This window comes from Ascidiella aspersa, chromosome 4 (assembly GCF_963924565.1).
Source record: "Ascidiella aspersa chromosome 4, kaAscAspe10.2, whole genome shotgun sequence".
Taxonomy (NCBI): domain Eukaryota; kingdom Metazoa; phylum Chordata; class Ascidiacea; order Phlebobranchia; family Ascidiidae; genus Ascidiella; species Ascidiella aspersa.
Genome location: NC_139450.1, coordinates 33,824,280 through 33,843,894, shown reverse-complemented (window position 1 = coordinate 33,843,894; position 19,615 = coordinate 33,824,280). Strand labels below are relative to the sequence as shown.

Below are 19,615 nucleotides of genomic sequence, written 5' to 3'. Positions count from 1 at the left end.
AGTATTTTTAAATCATATATTATTTTAAATTTGCACAAAGAACATAAAAGTTGATGAAGGAAAAAGGCAAAAAGAAACAAAGTTATTCAATGTAGTACGAAATAGCGACATTTTCAAAACAAGCGCTAAGAATAATTGGGCTGTTAAACGCTATGCACATTAGGCGAACAGCATGGCGTTATATACAATGTGCATATATTTAAAGCTTTTTCGCGGAAAGTTTAGGCAAGCATTTTAAAGCAAGGTGTTCTATTGGCATATTACTTTACTTAGTATTGGGATTAATTGAGTAAAATAACGAGAAGTAGGGTACACTCCGCAAGGATCTGTAATGTAGCTTGACAATAAATTGTAAAGTTAAAAAGGACCAACGTCAGTACGTAAAATATAAAACGGTAATTAACAAATAAAAATATTTTCATGTAACAGACAAAATAGGCAATGACTTTTTTACTTTTAAACGTTTCATTACAAAAAGGAAGTACGTCAATGCAACAAGCAATCATAAAAAAACTCGGTGTGTGTGAGAGTCGAACTCACGCCCGTGGGAAATAGCGACTGAAGCTGTGAAAATTAAAAAAGCCCAACATCTGTTTTTTGGTCGCGTATTCCTAAGGTTTCAGGTTCGAATATCACACAGGTAGGTTTTACTACTACTTAAGTCAACGGAATGGTTTGAATTCACTTAAAGTCTGTTCATTTCCATTTCCAAACTGACAGCAGCATTTGCGTAGTTATATCGGTCTTTTTATGATCTTATGTATAACGCGACTTAAAAAAAATCCTCGCAAAAGTCCTCACGCAACCGTTGTGGCGAAATTAACATCGTCGACCGAAGGCGTTTGTTCGTCCTGTACAGGCAAACTTAAGTCAGATGCGCTTGATTTTACATGCTTAAGTTGCTCTACATCGCCGTTTAAGCTTAGGTTTGATTCGCTTTTTAGAGAAGGCGAGCTGCTTTGAGGCTGGACTCCATTCGTTGAACTGCCAGGGGATTCTTGTGGTTCTTCGGCGTCAGAGTAGGCTTGGTTCTTTTCTCCTAAAACGCTCATTCGACGAGATGGGCTTCGCGATCGGTTGGCAGAAGGACAAGCAATGCTTTCCACCTCATAATCTGAACAAAACGTCGGACTGTGAATAATTTGTGTGTGTAATTAGTAAAATGTATTTAAACGTCACGATTTTGATTTTTAAATCCTTTTACAATTTGGAAATATAAGATTGTTTTAAAATTTTTTTTTACTTTAAAATCTGAACAAAATGTCGGACTTTTATGTATAGTTTATCCGTAAAAGTTAACTTTGGGAAAATATGTTGAACCCGCAAAGGCAGGATTTTGATAAAGATTTGCAAGTATAAGGCTGTTTTATGATAATAAATCGCTGTATCACAACATGGACATTTGATAAAAACAAAGCTTAGACTTAAAAGATCATTTTTTTTTTAAGTTTTGTTCAACTTTTTACGTATTTTATAAATTAGGATTTCAAACTTATAATTTAAATATACTTTAATTAACTTTTTGTTAAAAATTACACGAAAAACAATAGGAGCCTACTATCAAAGCGGTCATGAATACCAACCAATGAAAGCTTTTTGAAATATATATTAAGAGGCACAAACCTAATCCAGCTTTGTCCGACTTTAGGAAGAAATGTTTGAGCGAGGAATTGCAAGCCTTGTCGGCCAGCATTATCAGCAAGCCCAGAAAAACGCACAAACACCCTAAAAACAAAAAAGACCATTAAACCTCGCTCAGTTCATTCCTATTATGGAGAGCAGACAAGATCATTACGCAGCCCACGAATATCGCTATATTTAAACACAGAACTAAAATGCTGTCTGGGTACGGTTTTCTATCGAGAATACATGTAAAATAAGTGTAACGTGTTGGAAGCCGAGAAACAATTTTAATTAATCGGAAAAGTTGCAATGGTATAGTTTAAGAACTTATATATTTAATATTTTGGCGAAACTTTGATAAAATCAAACTTCCGATCTTTATCTAGTTATGGCTATCCGAATTACAGATTAAAAAAATGTGTCTTAAGTAATACCTTTCAACAAAAATTCAAAGTTAAATGAAATCCACCAATAGAAATACAAATTTTAACCCTAACAGCAACCAGCTAAGTTTAAATACTAGGAATTGTTGCTTAGCCTACTAACAAAAATTCCATCTTTTTGAAATCGCATTTTTAACTAACATTTTAATCGTTACAAAGTAAAAAAGAACTACCACGACTGCATCATTTTTATAAAAAAAAATTGTTAATAATAATATCCACGCACATTAAAAAAAAAACAGCCATCTTACCGACTGCTATGCAGAGCCAGAAGCACCACCCAAAGGTAGGAGTTAAAACCGCATCGCTGTCGTAATAGCCCAAGTGAATGCGCAACGTGTGACCGTGTGATTGGACGGTTGTGAACACTAGGGCTGCGCTTAGCTGTAATACCCCGGTGAATGCCAACATAAGGCCTCCGTACCAAAGCACAGCGTGCAGTAGAACGTTGGTTAGAAACCATCCAACGAAGGAAGACCTTTGAAAAAAAAAAAAAAAAACATTATTTAAAAAAATAAAAAATTGACAATTATAATGAAATTAAAAAAAAGACGTTTAAACACAAACTGCTTTGATATTTTATAATATACCGACTTTTTTAGTAATTTTATTACAAATATCAAAGCCGTAATATTCAGTACTAGGGATGTTCGATAATATCGGATCACACTCGCTGGTAGTATCGATACTTGTCCGATACTAGATTTGTTATATCGTGAACCTTAGGACGCGTATGAAAGACCACTAGTCATCGTCTAAATCGGGGGGTTGTGCCCATTTGCGCGCCAATCCTGCTCATACGGTTAATTGCAATAAGCCAGAAATATTGGGTTCGCGGCATGACAAATACCGTCTATATTTGCTGGAGTCTCTGGTGATTCAACATCACAAACCAGGGCTCAACAATATATATATTTTTTTTAACAGAGCTCAACATCGACACCACCTCGGTACCTTTGTATCTTTTTAACTCCTATAGTGGCATGTACTCACTGACCTAACATCGCCTTCTTTTCCTGTTATTTTTGTTCCTTTTTCTTTTTTGTATGTCTTAGCGTTTTTATCTTCACTTGCATTTTACACCGATGATGGCATGAGGTATTGTTGACTTTAATATTTTTTTTGAAATTCGCTAGGCTGTTCAGTAAAACTATATTTAAATCGATGTAAACCCAGACTTGCTTTTATAAAATAGATTCCATAAAAAAACTGAGGCTGTTAATTCTGTTAAAAACAAAAATCATCCAAATTTAAACAATTTTGCTAAAAAATTAAGACAATTAAAAAAATATTTGGTAAAGGAGCTGGTATTTCTAAAAATTATACTTCAAAAAATATTGAAAACGTTTCTTAAGGTGACAGTCATATAGTAAAAAATAATAAGGCCCACTCACCATAGCAGATAGGAACTGTAATGTCCAGCAGTCCAATACCGTCTTCCCCACATCCACAAAGAGTTAACTTTCTTCACGGTGAAATGCTCAACCACGCTCACGATGGGGAAGGGGAGTCCCCTGCGAAGTACGTCATCGATTGCGTCATCAGTGTTGAGGAAATGGAATTCTTCGCTGATGGTGAGGTTCTGTCCACTCACACCGTGGAATGTGTCTAAAGGAAAAACAACAAAATCACAGCGTTAAGAAGCAATTCAAAACAGACAGTAAAATAATATTTAGGAATCTGTTGGTTGAGTAAATATTATAAATACATGTTTTTCCGCTATGCACAAAAAAATTCAAAAAGTTTAAAACTTTCCAAATTCGATTGCTACAGTAAAATACCAGGCAGGAAAATAGCATTAAGTGGCTCCGTTAAAAAAAAGTATAAACATCATTACATTTTTTTTAAGTCTTTCGGTCAAAAACAAACAATTGGCTTAAAGTGTAACAAGACTTCAGCGTCAAAATAAGACAACCACCATGATTTACTTACCTATCAGCGTAACGTTGAACTTTTCGAGTCCAATCATGAGCCCAACTTTGAACTTCACCATTTCGTTGCCGGTCGACCTGTAAGGCATCGTGTCCGACACCACACCACTGTGCCAAGAAACCCCTTGTAAACAGGCTGGAAACAACATTATACAAGAGTTGGAATGCTGGTTACGCACATAACGATAGTTTATTTTCATATCTGATTGTAAACGAGCCAAATTGTGTAATTTTTTTAGACTTAAAATCAGTGGTGGGATTCAGCCGGTTCGCACCGGTTCTATAGAACCGTCTAACGAAATTTTATGAGATCAGCGAAACGGTTGGCATTACTGCAAAATGTACAATGGCAAGTTCGTAGGTTAACCATTGTGTTAATTTTAATAATTGTAATTGTAGTAGTTTTCCTTTTGTGATTGTTTGTCTGTAAATTGAGCTGTAATATATGTAAATAAACAACAAGAGTTAGATGTACAGTATCATAAATTTTTATGTCATTTTGTTATCATAAATACCCAAAAAAGATAATTTAACCTTTAAATATTACTGTTTTAGGAGTAAAAGCAATGTTTAATTGATTTTAAAGCTGTTTACAGAGTTGTATTAGGGTCTTACCCAGGATGGCGGATCCAATGAAAAGGCTAAGAAACCATCGTAGTATGAAGTAGATTCTCTGTAAAAAAGCAACATTTTAAGCGATATTGAAACGATTTTAATCGGCATAGTTTAGAGTTAGGACCAGTTTAATAAAAAAAAGAACTTTTTTGCTGCTATTTTACAAAATCGAAACTAACCGATCACAAGATATTGTCACAAGAAATTGGTAAAAAGCATACAATTTCCGCATGGTGGCGACAAAACTTCAACTAGCCTAAATTATTAAAAAGTTAAAAGCTTTGTTACAAGGAAAAGCAATTGTACACAAATTCAATTATTTTTTGAAATTATTTTTTTCAAAATTTAGTTTTAAATGATATCCAAAAACTTGTTTACTGCGTATTTATATCTTTGGAAAAAAATAACTGAAAAAAAAATTTGTGGACTGTTGTTCGGCTGACTTAAGACGTTTACAATACTACAATACAAAATTAAACAACCAACACACACCTAAAAACAATAAATCGTTCTAAATGGCCGTATTTGCCTAATTCTCAATAGGGTAATCAGGTGGCACTGTATAAAGACAAACTGTATTGAATTCTCGACAAGCTTTCGCACAACCGTGCTTCATCAGGTCAAAGTAGAAACGCGTCAAACGTTATCAAAAAATAATAAAGCATCAATTCTTACCTCAACCCCCCTTACACCGGGCAATATGAGAAGCAGTCCAAGTAGAATCGCCAGTGCTGAGTAGGCGAGGTACAACTGACTGGTATCCACTAACACTCTGGAAGGACGCTCGTCGTAAAAAGGAGGCCAGCCGTTTGCAAAAGTCATACTGGAGGCTGTTGCTAAACCTTAGGCTTTACAGAGGGCAAAAAATATCCTGCAAAGACAAAAAAATGTTTAACTTCTTAACACTATCAATCAAAAAAAAGTAATTGTGCTTTCAGTTTTGTGCAAAATCTTAAAGGTGACAGCATATTTGCAAAACTTTCTTAGACCTTTAGCATATTTAGTTTTTACTGTTTGTTTCCATCCATTTTTTAGGCAAATATATGCAGAGTCCTAAAACAACTATACTTGGTGTATTAAGTCAATTTTTAACGGAAACCGCACAAGGATTTTAACCAAAAATTCCATTGGAATTCTCAAGTCTTAACTGGCGAAATTCGAATACGTTCAATTCCCTGGTCTCCATAAACGACAGACAAGTGAAACCATTCGTCAAACGAAGGACAAAAAGGTCTAGAGCTCGATAGCGGTTGGGTGACCCTAGTTGTCTTCGACTTCACCCATAAAATTCCCGAGGAAAGCTTTTTAAACTTGAAATATGGCCTTCCGAGTCGCCCTTAAACCAAACTGCCATTTCGAGTGGCCGTGCTATTGTGACGTCATAAAGGGCGTCGAGATGCGATGAGAAGTATAAAGGAAGGAAATTCGACTCAAACTTTTCAACTTTTAACCTGGAGATATGAAATCTAAAGGCTCGATATTGCGTAGTCAATCAAAGATGCATTAGCGATAACGGCCGCCATATTTTCAGATTGTGGCTTTCTAAATAAACATACAAAACTTTCTTGAAGGTTTCCCGGCTTCGTATCACCTGGTGGCTTCTTAGTGGTAAATATATCGCTATATATTGCTTAAAAAACCTTGCTCTAGGGACATTTATTTGAGGTCGATTTAAGGATGTAAAAAGAACATAACCTTAACTTCAAGTACAATATTATTCCACTTAAATTTTCAGCATAACATCTTGTACAGTGTTTTAAACCTATGGGACGCAACTAAAAATTGGCCGTTTAATTTGGTTGGGCCGCCAACTACAGTAGTTCACATGGTTAAATTCGTTGAGCTGGGTTCTGAGCAGGATTTCTCGAAAATTTGAGGAAAATGTGAACATGGCTCATAATAATTAAATTCGAATAAATTTATGGTCACGTCTTAGATTCTGTTTTGCTCACTTATTGAAATTTCAGCGAAGAGAATTGTGTCGACAAAACTTGGCTGTTGTTATACTTACGCTTAGTGTTTGGGTCGTCGCAAAAATAGTTGAGAAACACTGAATTATAAAAGCATTAGGGTTTACCTTATGGTACATGTGCCTTAGATTGGCAACTACTAACATACATACAATCATGTCATACGAGATCTTGACTACTAAACGACGTCACTAACGTAAACGTGACGTCAGGCTGCCTACGTGCCTCGCCAATTAGCTATACGTCAATATCCGTCGGTTGTTGTTAGCGCGCAATTAGGTGCAAAAACAAAAGCCAATAGAAAAGCATCGAGGAGCGGAAAACGAACAAGATCACCAACTTGTCGAGTTGTGTTGTTGTTATTGAGCGTCAGTGGCCGGAATTTGACGCGCTCTTAGCTTTGAACCAACAGCGGCGCCATTATCTCAAAATGTTTGCTTTCGCCCGCATCCTATTTCGCCACCGACCACCAACAACAGCTAGAGGCTTGTTGCTTTAAACGCGAGCGTGGAAAGGTTTCCCGGGTGGTTTACTCTTGTAAAGGAAACAATAGCTTGGAGAGCGTCTGAGGCGATTCCCAATTAATTCGGTGGCGTTTCGACAGTAAGCCTTTAGAAAATGGCGTTTTAAATAAGAGCTTTCAACTTTTTACTTTTTTATAGGTGCCGGATTTATCTCCTATCCTTACATTGAAGCTACTTTCAACACTCAGGTCTCGCAGCATTGAACGAAACACACGAAATCATTCTCGGTGCGGGCTGGAATTGAAGGTAAACAAAATCGAATGGCTTGCATTCTTTCTCCCTCTGCGTTTATTAATACGGGAGTTTTTGTCTTGATAAAAAGAACCAGTTAACAAATTGCCCAGACTATAGCTCGAAATTATAAAGATGTTTACGTATACTCGCTTCGTTGGTTTAAATTACGCAAGTGGGCCCCCCTTAGCTTAATTTTATTCATCAATAAATTATACATTTAGTTGCGCGCATAAAAAAAGTACAAGTAATATAAAGTTTGCCCTGAAATCGAACGTAAACAAACTGAAATGACTTGCATTCTTTCTTTCTTTGCATTTAAGAAAGTTAGTAAGTCATACCAGAATATAGTTTGAAAATATAACGCATTTTTTCGCCTGCTCGTTCCGTTGGTTTAAATTACGCAGGTAGATCAAAATAGCAGTAAGTAGCATTTTGAACGTTTCTATTATCTCTTGTTAATTTTGATTAACTTTATTATCGTCAAACAAAGGAAATGAAATAACTCTGTGCAACAAAATCTATAGTGAGCTTTAATAAATTGTCATTGAATTTAAAATTTAACCAAACTTTAATTTTGGAATAGTATCCCAAGAAAAATTCCAACTTTGCTTTGAAATATGTCGCAAGCTGGTAAAATATTTATGGTGCCCCTGACGTAAGAACATTCTTGACTTTACTCACAAACGATACGTCTGCATGCCACGGGTGAATACGCAAGACGTAACCTGACACATCACCAACCATAACTAATAACGTTATTGTCTCAATACAGGTTTTACCATCACAGCAAAATAACTTGCAACGCGGTTCACAAGCCGTTAGTGAGCCACGAAGCCTTAAAACAATCCATTCTCGAGGTAATATTTTTCGACAAAACAACATTGTATTTTATATGCTATAGGTTTTCACCATAAATAAAAATACTTGAAAACATGTTTTTGAGTATTCGTAAATAGACTGTCGTGCTTGCGAAGCCATCTAGCGGCAAAGTAGAATATCGTGATTTTTTGATATTAGAGAAGGTATTTTTTGTTGGCATAAATATGTTTTACTTATTTGAAAACTCAATAAATTAAATTAAAAAGATAATCTATTTTGTTTTGCTTTTTCACGGCTTTATCCATGAACCACGGCAGTTTTTCACTCTTATAAAACAAGAATACAAAATGATGCATTTTGGCATCAGCTTAAAGATTAAATGTTAATTGAATTCGCAGTTGCCAAACGAGCCGTTTTTAACAAGAACCACTCTCAAAGTCGCTCACGATTTTCCACAGCCATCATTTTGCAAAGTACTTCAACAAACACGATTTTTTTGGCCAAACACGTTGCAGGTTAACGAACAAAATATTTGCACGATGACATCTGGCTAAGACACAGTTAAGTAAGTAGGAAAATTTTAAGTTCCAACCGTTTTCTTGTATCGAAAAAAAGCAACACGGCGGTTAATTTTGCGTTGTTGGTCGTATTTTAATGAAGTTAAATATTTTTTAATGCTATAAAGGATCTAGTAGGGCAAAAATTTAGAAATTATAATAAATTTAAGGTGGAACAAATATCAAAAACCATACTGAAGTATATGCAGACTTTGTGAACGTTGTGAAATTTTTGTAAGATAATGGCTGTTGGAACACTATATACGGATCTGTTCATAAGTTTAATGGTGAAAATAACGGCCCAAATAGACGTTTAAAATAAAGCATGTCGCTTTTAACGTCTATTTGGGCCGTTATTTTCACCATTAATGGCTGTTGGTTGTAGTTATACACAAGTAGGAAGCATTTTGTAAACGTTTTAAATAATTATATTCATTTATTATCAACATGGTAAAGAAAGCACCAGACCAATGTTTATATACTGCTAAGATATGATTTATAACTCTAGACGCCATTGTGAAATGAGAGCGAAAAAAACAATTAAAAATCCATCGCAACACCCAAAGAGTAAACCAATTAAAGAACTCCAAAATGAAGCCTAATCATCTGCAACCGCAACTGAAATACAGGAACAAGTGATTTAGTTTGCCATACTAAACGCGTTCTGTAACGATAAACGTGAAGGTTTGGCGTAATACTTCACGTCCAGACAATAAATGTCGTGATGTGATAATTGCGGTGGGGTATTTTACCCGGCTAAAAAGGCCTGTGTTGCTTAAGGCTTGCTGAACGATTGCAACAGGAACTAATAAGCCGGGTAGTTCTAGACTCTAGATTCTAGATTCTAGAGTCTAGAACTAGAGTCACAAAATGCTGAACTTCTTTAACCAGTGTTTCTTATCGCATTGGTCGCCGAAGCGTAACTGTTAAACGTTCATTTAATGTTTGGATGACAGCGAAAAAAGTTAGACAAACACTGTTATAACCAATAAGCGAGACACTTTTTCTCACTTTTATCTCACTTGGTAAAACACAATGCAGTGAAGCAGATATAACCAGACTGGGTTAGCACTTTAACGAACTATATAAGCTTACGCCATTCAAAAATAAGGAACCGGTTTTCAAAAGAGACATAAAGAATTCCCGGATATTGATGTTTCGCAGAAGCCTAAAGCGTTCGTGTTTTCGATCACACCAAGGGACTTTTCTGCCGGCACAAGTCGCACATGTTCCATCTTGGATGCAAATGAGAAGATTTAGGCGAAAAACCTTAGTTTTGAAAACTTTCGGGGAATAATCTTCATGTTTTATCAAGGAATTTGATAATGCAACTAACGACTAAAGATCGACTGGACTGATCACCGATAACCGTTTTTGCCAACCGATCCCCGATAGCCATTTTTTTTATATATACCTGGGTTATGTTAATAAATTAATAGAAAATTAAATTCAAATAACATTTCAATTAGTTATTTAACTCTTATTTTGCACATACTAACTTAGCATGATTCTTAACAACAGTTTTTAGGCAAAAAATAAATTGTTTGATTTTCAGGAAAAGCTAAACCATATATTTTCATAACAAAATATCGGCAAAGGTGTCGGCCTAAATTTACCGATACCGAAATATCGGTAGGAGCGGAATATTGGCCGATATTATCGGTCAAGACAACTACAAAACATCTCAAACAAAACCCGAACAAAAATCCAATTTCAATAGGTAACATGTTTTAACCTTTTTTAATTTCTTTTGGATATAGGAACAAAGACATTTTGCATTTCCTTAAAAAAAAGTCAGTATTAAACGGTGAAACCGGAAAAAAACTATGTACGTTGATCTACGCTAGTATTTAGTATGACGTTCACCCAGAAAGCGAACTTTTCAACGTAACGTCCTGTCATGGATTGATGAGTAAAGGCATGAGTGGGCCTGTGACAATGAAAATGAAGCGGAAGAACCCGCAGCAGTTAGAAACTGCATTGAAATGTGAAACCGGGGTTTATTGTTAAAATGTGAAACCGGGGTTTATTGTTTTAAACCAGAATTTCGTAAACTTTGTCAACGCTGAACCAAATAATTCTTGTTTCGATAGTTTGAACCACGGTCGGCAAAACAATTTTTAAAAATATTAAAGACAACTGTTGTTTTTGGTCGAACTCATGCGCAAATCTAAATCGAGTCTGAATAACTGAAGGCAAAGGCGCCAAAGAAATTCGTTAGTTAATCTCTTTTTTGGAAACGTTTTCCATTTTAAATTACACTCAGGTTTCACCACATTCATGGACCCCTAAAACTAATCTACGTATAATCCCGGGGAGTCGACTGACCCAGTTTAAGGACCCCTATTCTAAACTATTGTGTTTACGCTGTATGCTTTTTTTTGACTTTTTGACTTCGAATATAGCACTGAAATCTAAATAATTAAAATGTTACTCACACCTACTACATTTCTGTTTTACCATACTCGTATATTTGCTAAGCAACTAAAATACAACATATATTCTGTAAATCCTCCGAAATTAGCGCAAACATCGATTAAAACTACTTTTAGCTACAAAAGCTAGCAGCGTTCACAAGGCATTAGTGTTCTTTTAACTAAAATTCAACTAAAACTGCACTACATTAGTAATAAAAAGACAACTGCGGCTGGTTATAAAATAGAGATTACTGCTCATCTAGAAATAACTTGCAATTAATGAACCCAAAGTCTACATTTGCATAATTATGTTAGGTCGTGGTCCAACAAATTACAATGAGGCCAACTGCCAGATCTGTCAGTGGCCCGAATTTCTAGCTTATTTCGATTTCATTATTACAATACCTAATGACAAACTGAAGATGTCTTATTTTGTGGCGAAATATATTTCTCTTTTAAAACACTAGAGCTTATTAATGACTGACTTTGACTAAGACAAGAAAGTCTAAAGAATATTTACAATCACTAATTTTGATTTTATTATCTAAAACGTTTTTTAAATCTTGTGTATGTTTAAAATCTGCTTTGAGCCTATTTTATGGGATAAAAAGCCAAAAATCATGTGGAATTTATGAAGTAAACAAAATTATTAAGTGTAAAATAAACGCAATTACAAATATTGTAGGTTTCTTTTAACAGTGCGGTCTGATTTTGAGAATTTTGAGCGCTATTCTTCAACTATTTCAATAAATAGGCCATGACTTTGACAAATGACTGTAGATGTTCTATATATTAGTATTGTTAGAACTGGTCCTTCATTGTAAAACTTTAGAGGGGGGGCATGGAGGGGCAAAAATGTTTGAGACCTACTGAATTAAAACATAAAAGAAACGACAATTAATGCTGAAAATTTGTGCAATTTTTTGTTTGTGGTATCATGGCTGCTAACATGACTAGTTCGGACTGTAAATGCTTTATATTTTATTGCGATGTAACCGGCCCTTTATTGTAAAACTTTTAGGAGGGAGGGCAGACCATAGAAATCTTGGAAATAAACGGCATTCTTTGCCTTAATATTTTTTGATTTTTTGACACAAACATAGGAGATCACGGCTAATATGACTAGTTCCGAATGCTAGTTCTTCTACAACCATGCTAAATCGTGCACTACTGTAACATGTATAGTTATAGCTTGTGAGCGTGATGAGAGGCACGTTACTTACGAAGCCCACGCAGTCTCCAGTAGCATAAGGACGGGTATTGCGGGTTTACATAAACAATCTCAATACGAACCTTATTGCGATATAAGTCTGCGCTGTGTTATTACAACCAATTAGTCAGGAACCGTAAACAGAGGCTCTTGGCGCAACACAGATACAACTGCGCATTACGAATTGAAACCTCGTGTTTTTGAAAACGCAAGCGCTCACATTTAAGAATTCGCGAAATTTCCACCGACATTTGAAATAAAGTGTACTGGGTTCGGACCACTAAAGACAAATCTTCTTTAAATGTCACCAGACAAAAAATATTTTTTGCAATCTACAAAGTCTAGCTTAGTATTTTTTATCGCGAAAAAAACTGCGATTATACATTTTATTTTAATACAAAACGCGTATTTTTTTCAATACCTCTTTTTCACGCTGAACATTCGTATATTAACTATAAGGAAATATTTAAAACGAAATACTATACCTACTTCTGTATGGGTTTTAATATTTATTTAACGTGTAACTTCCAACAATTACCTTAAGATTCATTGAAAGCGTTTAAATGTAACTAACATCCTCGACAGACCACCTGCTAATATTAATAAATAAACAAATTAACCTGAACTAGCAGAGAAGACATATCAAGTATCAACCAGCAATAACACAAGTATATAGATATATCAATACAAAACAACCAAACTGTAAGACGACTCCAGCAAAAGCAACCCGAACCGTACGAGCAAGTGGAGAGTCTAATCTGCACTGAAAACAACACCGTGGAGCCGAATCCATATATCAGGACCGGCCAACTTCGCCTTTTTCGCGGCAAAACGCGGCAGCTTAAACCAGCAGCGCACAAGTTATTCTCCGGGCACTTTCCTGTTCGTTCCTAGGGCGCCGCTGCTGCGAGATTTTGACTAATTTAACGTATTTCGCCGCTATTTCAGCACAGCTTTCGATAAGAAGGCACAGCAGTACTTAAAAAGCGACTTTTAGGTGGCTAGGAAAAGTTATATACGGTTAAACAGTTAAAGCATAGTTTTAAGCTTACAACTAGCTGCTGATCTGGACATAGTGTAGCTAACCGTCCGCTGTTCGGTGTTAGCGCTAAGACTGTAGATATTGTAAACAAACAATCAAGATTACGCGATAACTTAACCTCAGTCGTAGTAAGCAAATAACCCAGTGGTAGTAAGAGCTACCTGATTATTATATTCGTGCCAGACTAAGCTCGGACGGTAATCAACGGGGAAATGCTTGTAAGTTCGGGGCAATCCACGTTAATTACGATTTTGTCCACGTGCGTAGCTATTACAGCGGCGAAATGCTGGCCTAGGGAAACCGCTACTTTGCTGTTTTCGTCTGCTATTGCGATAAGGATGTACAGGTTTCAGTATAGGAGTTGAGCAGTAGGATTTTAGCAAGATTTTAATGTGATTTAGGCGGGAAAGCGATTTGGATGAAGGCCAATTGATCATTATGTTGTAATTAGCTTAGGTTGTCACAACATTTTCTGTCGAATTTAACAGTTTGGAAGTCACTCAGGTTGGACTAATGGACGTAGCGGCACAAAGTGGCTTCGGAGTAAATGTAGGGTTCAATGTCAAGGGTTTGCAAGAAGGGGGTAAGTTTATAAGTGGGGCGTTTTAGGGAAAGAAGCATTAGTTCTTGTTCAACGTGCTAGCGTGAGTAATGGTAGGGTATTGTTGTAATGTAAAGTTAGTATAGCACAATGGTTAAAGGTTGTACACAGATTTAACAGAAACATAAAACTTAAACATGAGTCAGTTTGTTTGTTTGAATGTTCTGGTTAAACAATGTGCATTGATGACGTCATAATGACTGTTTTAACATTATAATGGAAGAAAACCGTACATAAGTAGGTAGTATTGTGTGGAGGTTTCAGGTAAAGTTCTAACTTATTTGACCTAAAAAAAGCAACGCATTTCAATTATTGGAATGTTTGTACAATGTTGCTTTTAAACATAGCGCCAACAACTGAATATAAACCAAACGCCGATTTCCCTCGTGTGTTATTTCTCCAGTGGAAAATGTAAACAAAACAACGCGCGTATTACTTCCCTCTTATGACGTCAGTTGGGCATCAGCACCATTTTAAACAGCTATCCTTGTGATGTGTTTTGACTTTTTCCTTAAAACTACTTTGTAATGCCACTGAAAATGATTTCTTGGAATTCATATAATAGATTACACACTGAGCGTTCGAGAATTTCTCGCGGACAATAAAATTTAAAGAAAGATTTTTGCTTTTGAATCAGTTTAATAATTAAACTGTTGATCAAAAAATAACTCACAAAATATTTATGCTTTGGGACCTGTTTTTACTTTTGCCTTGAAAAACTAATAAACGTCCCATGTTTATCATATTCACTCAAAACGCAAGTTTATCAAACACTATGTTAAAGAATAGAGCCGGTCTAATGGTATCGCCCGACTTTCAAGCGCTTTCAAAAAACAAAGGAAACTTCATTGTTTCAACAGACCGACCGAAAATCGTCCGCCGATTTCTGGCAATTGTCGGTAAAGCGCGCGACCTAACAATTGTGACGTCACAATGCGGTGATTAAGAGCCATATCGGTTTTTGAAAACCAAAGCGAACAAACCACTTTGTTGTGATTCGAAAAAGTATAAGCAAGCCAGGCATAGTGACGTAACAAACTCGATTGTTGTATTATTGAAACGCTGTGAATCAAGTTTCGAAGCCATAAAGCACGTTTAAATACTGGGCAACTTACGTGTAGTTGTTTAAAATAACTTTTTCGTGCCGACTTTTTGCAGACACTTTGAGACGTGTTACGAATCAGCAACGCGTGAAAAATGGTATACAGTCGACCTACAATGCAAATTTTGAGTGCTTTTTTCGAAGGCACGGTGTTTTTAGGAACCGCAACTCCAAATGTCCGTAAGAAAAGCCGATGAAATAGTTGCGCGATAACATTTTTTAGCACACACCGAACTTATATGTATAAATATATAATGAGTTAAAATCCAATTGGTCCATAATTATTCATTTTCGCGTACTTATGCTGTAAATAAGTGTAGAAGGGAGATAAAAAACTACAATTGTCGGAAAATACATTGTCACAAGCAATTGGAATAAATAGTTTCTTCAAAAAAATAGTTGCATATTTCTTACTTTAAGAGCCTTGTTTAAAAGCCCACGTTTTGTCGTAAACATGTAAAAATGGAACGAAGTAGGGTTATGGTTGAAATTAATGGGATTAGTGATGAAGTTAGGGGTGAGGTTTAGGGCTAAGGGAAACATTCTATGGGTCTTATCCCGAAGATAATGTTCTACTAATTTCGACCGTATTGCTGGAATTCTTCTGATTTTTCTTCTGAGCAAAGAACTGTTTGATTAAATCAGAGCTCCCCAAACTTTACCAATATTAAAAACCTAATTTGGCAGAGTTAGGACGAAAATTGTCAACACGGTTGTTGTTTTTGTTTACTCTGTATGTATTTTGTTTATAGTCTGTATCAAAACTTGTGCTGCACTAGTCAAAACGTTTTCAAATAAGTTTTTCCACAAGTTACAGAAACATACTTTTTTCACATCTGTAAGGCCATTAGGTAAAGGCGAGAAATTTTCAGCCCATATAAGTTTTTGCTATCATTTTTAACCTATTTTACTCATCCCGATGATGCTAATTTAGTTCTGCTGTTGTCGTTACTGTTAACTAGTTTTTTGTGTTTAGTTTGTTTTGTTTATTTCTAAAGACTATAAAACGATCCTTTTTTGGCAAAATATATCTCAATAAATGAAGAAATACAGTCGTCTTTTTAAAATGGTTTAAAAACCCAATTTGGCGACGTGACGAATTCTATTGTCAACGCGGAGGGTGAAGAACCCCCAGTCGGCGAAATATCGGGTCATGGCACATTACCCCCTTAGTGGGGCGGCTGAGTGGGTCAGGGGACACTTAGGGGGGCAAGTGATTGAAAGGAATTGCGCGCCCCTTATGCAAATAATGCGACGCGTGACACAAAGTGCTGGGAATGCATTTGGAAGCGCATTAAAGCTGGGTTCTTAACACTGTGTCTCGCATTTGAACAGAGTTGTCTGTTGAGTGGTAGTGTTTTACCTCACATATGGTGTATTTTTGGTGGTTTTCAGAGATTTTCGATTTAAAGTACCATAATTTAAGTCAAGTTTATATTTATGAAGTTTATATATATATATTGATTGAAAGCAGACATTAAATAGTGTTTTCTAATGAAATTTAGTTTAACTTTTATGTTTAAATACAATCAAGGCCTAAATGTATGGCCTGAATCAAGTGTTTAAAAAAAATAGAATAAAGATCCTTTGGCGTACATATACTTTAGCTCCTATACTCAAAATATCAAAAATTTAATTATATATTTATTAATGAGTTTGGCCATTAGTATGCAATTTGTCTCTTAGGAATTACCATTAAATATTACTCGTCTAAAATGTCAGGTCTCTGCGAGAACCGCCACAAGCACTATTCAGTTTTGATCTCTTAAGTTGTTTAATATTTCATTATATTTTAACCATGAAGCCTGCAGAAATTGACCACGCGTGTTTTAGGGGTAAAAAATGGTTTTAACAGCATTGTGGTATTGTGTTTTAGACAAGGATGACCAAAGGTTTACAGTATGTCTTGCGTTGTTAGTTAGATATTTGCAAAAGGTTTAAAAGTATGGAGTAGATAGTATTTGGTTCATTGCGATAAGTCTTTACCCAGTAATAATTTGTCCGTAGCACAATAACCTTTATCTCTTAAAACGCCAGGAAAGTACAGCAGAAACACGATTTTGGTATGTCTCACAGTTTAAATCCAGGTTTTATGGGAATATTAGTGTTACACCAATTCACAGGAACCCTACTTAACGGTCTATCGGAGCCAAGCGCTACATGAAGTGTCTTTAAACTGAATTAACATGAGTGTTGTTACCAACAGTAGACTCTATCCAACTTAAGTCTGCTTAGATTCCTTACAACCAAAGGTAACGAAATACTTCTAACCGACTTCCCTTTATAGGCAGGTTCATTATTAAGCCACGAACTTGAGCTAAAAACTTGCCGAGAGAAAAAGCTGAAGGAACAAGAGACGAAGCTAGGAAGCGCTTTGAACTGATGAGCGCCCGATAAGTGTCAATTCACCAGCGAGTGAACCCGGCAGATTAGAACTCCCACCTGGTGAGTATCCTCTTTCTTTCTTAAGTCGCCTTCTATTTGGAATATCCCACGAAGTTCAACTGCACGTCTGTGTGACGTCATAATGGCGAGTGTTACGGATCGCGCGCGCTCAAAGGCGCACGTGACTTACGTAGCGGCTCACGTTACGTATAGGTACGCCACCTACGCACGTACGCACAGCCGTTACGCACGTAAGCATGTGAAAACGTAAAGGTCTACTTGGTTTTCATGCATAGACGTTTACACTTGAATCGAAAAGTGCTTTTCAACCTCGGGGCTATTTTTTACCAAACTTTTTAATTCATGGTCCCATTTAGTAACCTTCTTCACGTAGTAATACACTTTTACTGAACATTATTTTTTAAGGGCCTACAATAGCATATTGTAATAAAATAAAAATGAAATTCACTGCTAATCGAAAATCATTCTATCTTTGATCCTGATAACAATTGCTTCATAGGCAACTACCTAATCACATGAAACAATTCAAGTTGTTTATTTAAATAAATTGTACCTTGTATTTCCCAACAACCTTAAACATATAAATAGCTTCGTAAACGGGCACGTAGCTTTGCGTAGCTCACGTTACGTAAATGTACGTAGCCTACGCACATACGTACAACAGTTACGTGCGTAGTTAAGTAAACACGTTTATGCCGGTATTACGGTGGAATGAATGGACTTTTTGCGTGAATCTCATAAAAAATATTTCACAAAGTATGTAAAAAATATTTCCCTTTAAATATTTTCCTGAAACAGTGCTTCACCTCTACTAGCCCACTTTTAATTTAAATAAATATCTGGCGTCGACAGCGAGAAAATTCGTAAAAAGTACAATACAACACGACTTAGAAAATAGTCAAATGTTGCATACTAACTTCTGTCTTGCAGGAGTTTACTAAAGATTTAAACTCAACCACCTAAAGCAGTGGTTCTCAAACTTTTTTAAAAAAATTACGCAATTGTCCCCCTGCAATTTTTTTAACTGCTCACGGTCCCTTAAAAATATACATATACACAAATAAACACAAAATAACGCGTTGTTTTTAATGGTATCGATGGGTGCACTTGCTTCTTTACTTTATGCTCGGCTATGTTAACCTCTAACAAATCACTTTATTTGAGTGAAGCAATCACGAACAATTTTAAAACCGTGACCGTCCAACCCACAGTGTCAGCGCAGCAAGCTGTAAAAACGTAACTCTTATTAGCACAACGCAACAATATGACGTCACAATGGACAATTTAACTTAAAGCGTGCAATAACGCGAATGAACAACTAATGAGCTTGGTTTGCAAAAGTAAGTTGCCTGAAAATTTTATTACACAAAACACTTTCTTCTTCAGAAGCGTCGTGTTAATTTTTTGATATAGGTGCTTCGCGGTCGCAGAAAATTGTCTCGCGGACCCCAAAAGGACCGCGGACCCCAGTTTGAGAACCACTGATTTAAAGCAATTTAAATTGCTTGTTCGGACAGTTTTTTGTATTGTCGCCAAAATTGAAATTTATCTGTCGAAATTGCGAATTAGAAAAAATGTTTAATTTATTAAGAGTATATAAGCCTTTTAGTTAACAGTATATTAATTTACACATTTATATTGCAAGTTGTTTTTTCGAAATCCTATTAACAGAACAGCGAAAGCCTTGAAAAAGATTATACTTACTTTCGGCTTATCTGAAAAAAAAATTGATGATGCGACGAGCTTATAATTTCTAAAATCGATCATTTTCATTTTAAACATCATAAATTAAAAAGAAGATTTTTTCGTTAATAATTCCCAACCAATTGTAATTTAGTCACTCTGTAAACATACCAACATGACCAGTCAGTAAATATAAATCGCTCTTCTGGTGTAAACGAAGTATAAACCGACGTTTCGATTATGACCAGTCAGTGTTATTAAAACGGTTCACTGCGCTTTTAAAATTGCATGATTCTCAAGACCCGAATGGAATGGCTTGGCTTGGCTTTCCTGAAAATAACGAACTACCATTTAAAGTCACGTACAGCTAGAAATAAAATATTAAAAACTACAAAGCGTTGCTAGAAATGCCATCGCTTTTGAACACAGTAGACGAGT

The 19,615-nt window shown here is 35.8% G+C and overlaps 2 protein-coding genes across 2 annotated transcripts in view; one reads left to right on the top strand and one right to left on the bottom strand.

The window, feature by feature from the left end:
* Positions 1 to 100: 100 nt before the first annotated feature.
* Positions 101 to 5,434, bottom strand: LOC146157618 (dual oxidase maturation factor 1-like). The gene is made up of 7 exons (XM_083387794.1): positions 5,288 to 5,434; positions 4,613 to 4,670; positions 3,999 to 4,133; positions 3,461 to 3,674; positions 2,318 to 2,544; positions 1,624 to 1,725; positions 101 to 1,114 (listed from the first exon to the last, which is right to left on the bottom strand). Exons 1-7 carry the CDS (start codon positions 5,432 to 5,434, stop codon positions 798 to 800), a joined length of 1,200 nt encoding a protein of 399 aa, XP_083243920.1. The 3' UTR covers positions 101 to 797.
* An 11,953-nt stretch (positions 5,435 to 17,387) lies between these two features.
* The window catches only part of LOC146157617 (dual oxidase 2-like), a 49,792-nt gene continuing 47,564 nt past the window's right edge, over positions 17,388 to 19,615 (top strand). The window contains exon 1 of the mRNA XM_083387774.1: positions 17,388 to 17,533. The gene's annotated coding sequence lies outside the window, so the exon portion shown is untranslated. The remainder of the gene's footprint in view (positions 17,534 to 19,615) is intronic.

Coding starts and splice junctions, on each gene's coding strand:
- LOC146157618 (XM_083387794.1), bottom strand. CDS start 5,434: ATGACTTTTGCAAACGGCTGGCCTCCTTTTTACGACGAGCGTCCTTCC. Junction 4,671..5,287: donor CCGGTGTAAGGGGGGTTGAG/GTAAGAATTGAT, acceptor GCTTTTTTACAG/AGAATCTACTTCATACTACG. Junction 4,134..4,612: donor CATTGGATCCGCCATCCTGG/GTAAGACCCTAA, acceptor TGTTGTTTCCAG/CCTGTTTACAAGGGGTTTCT.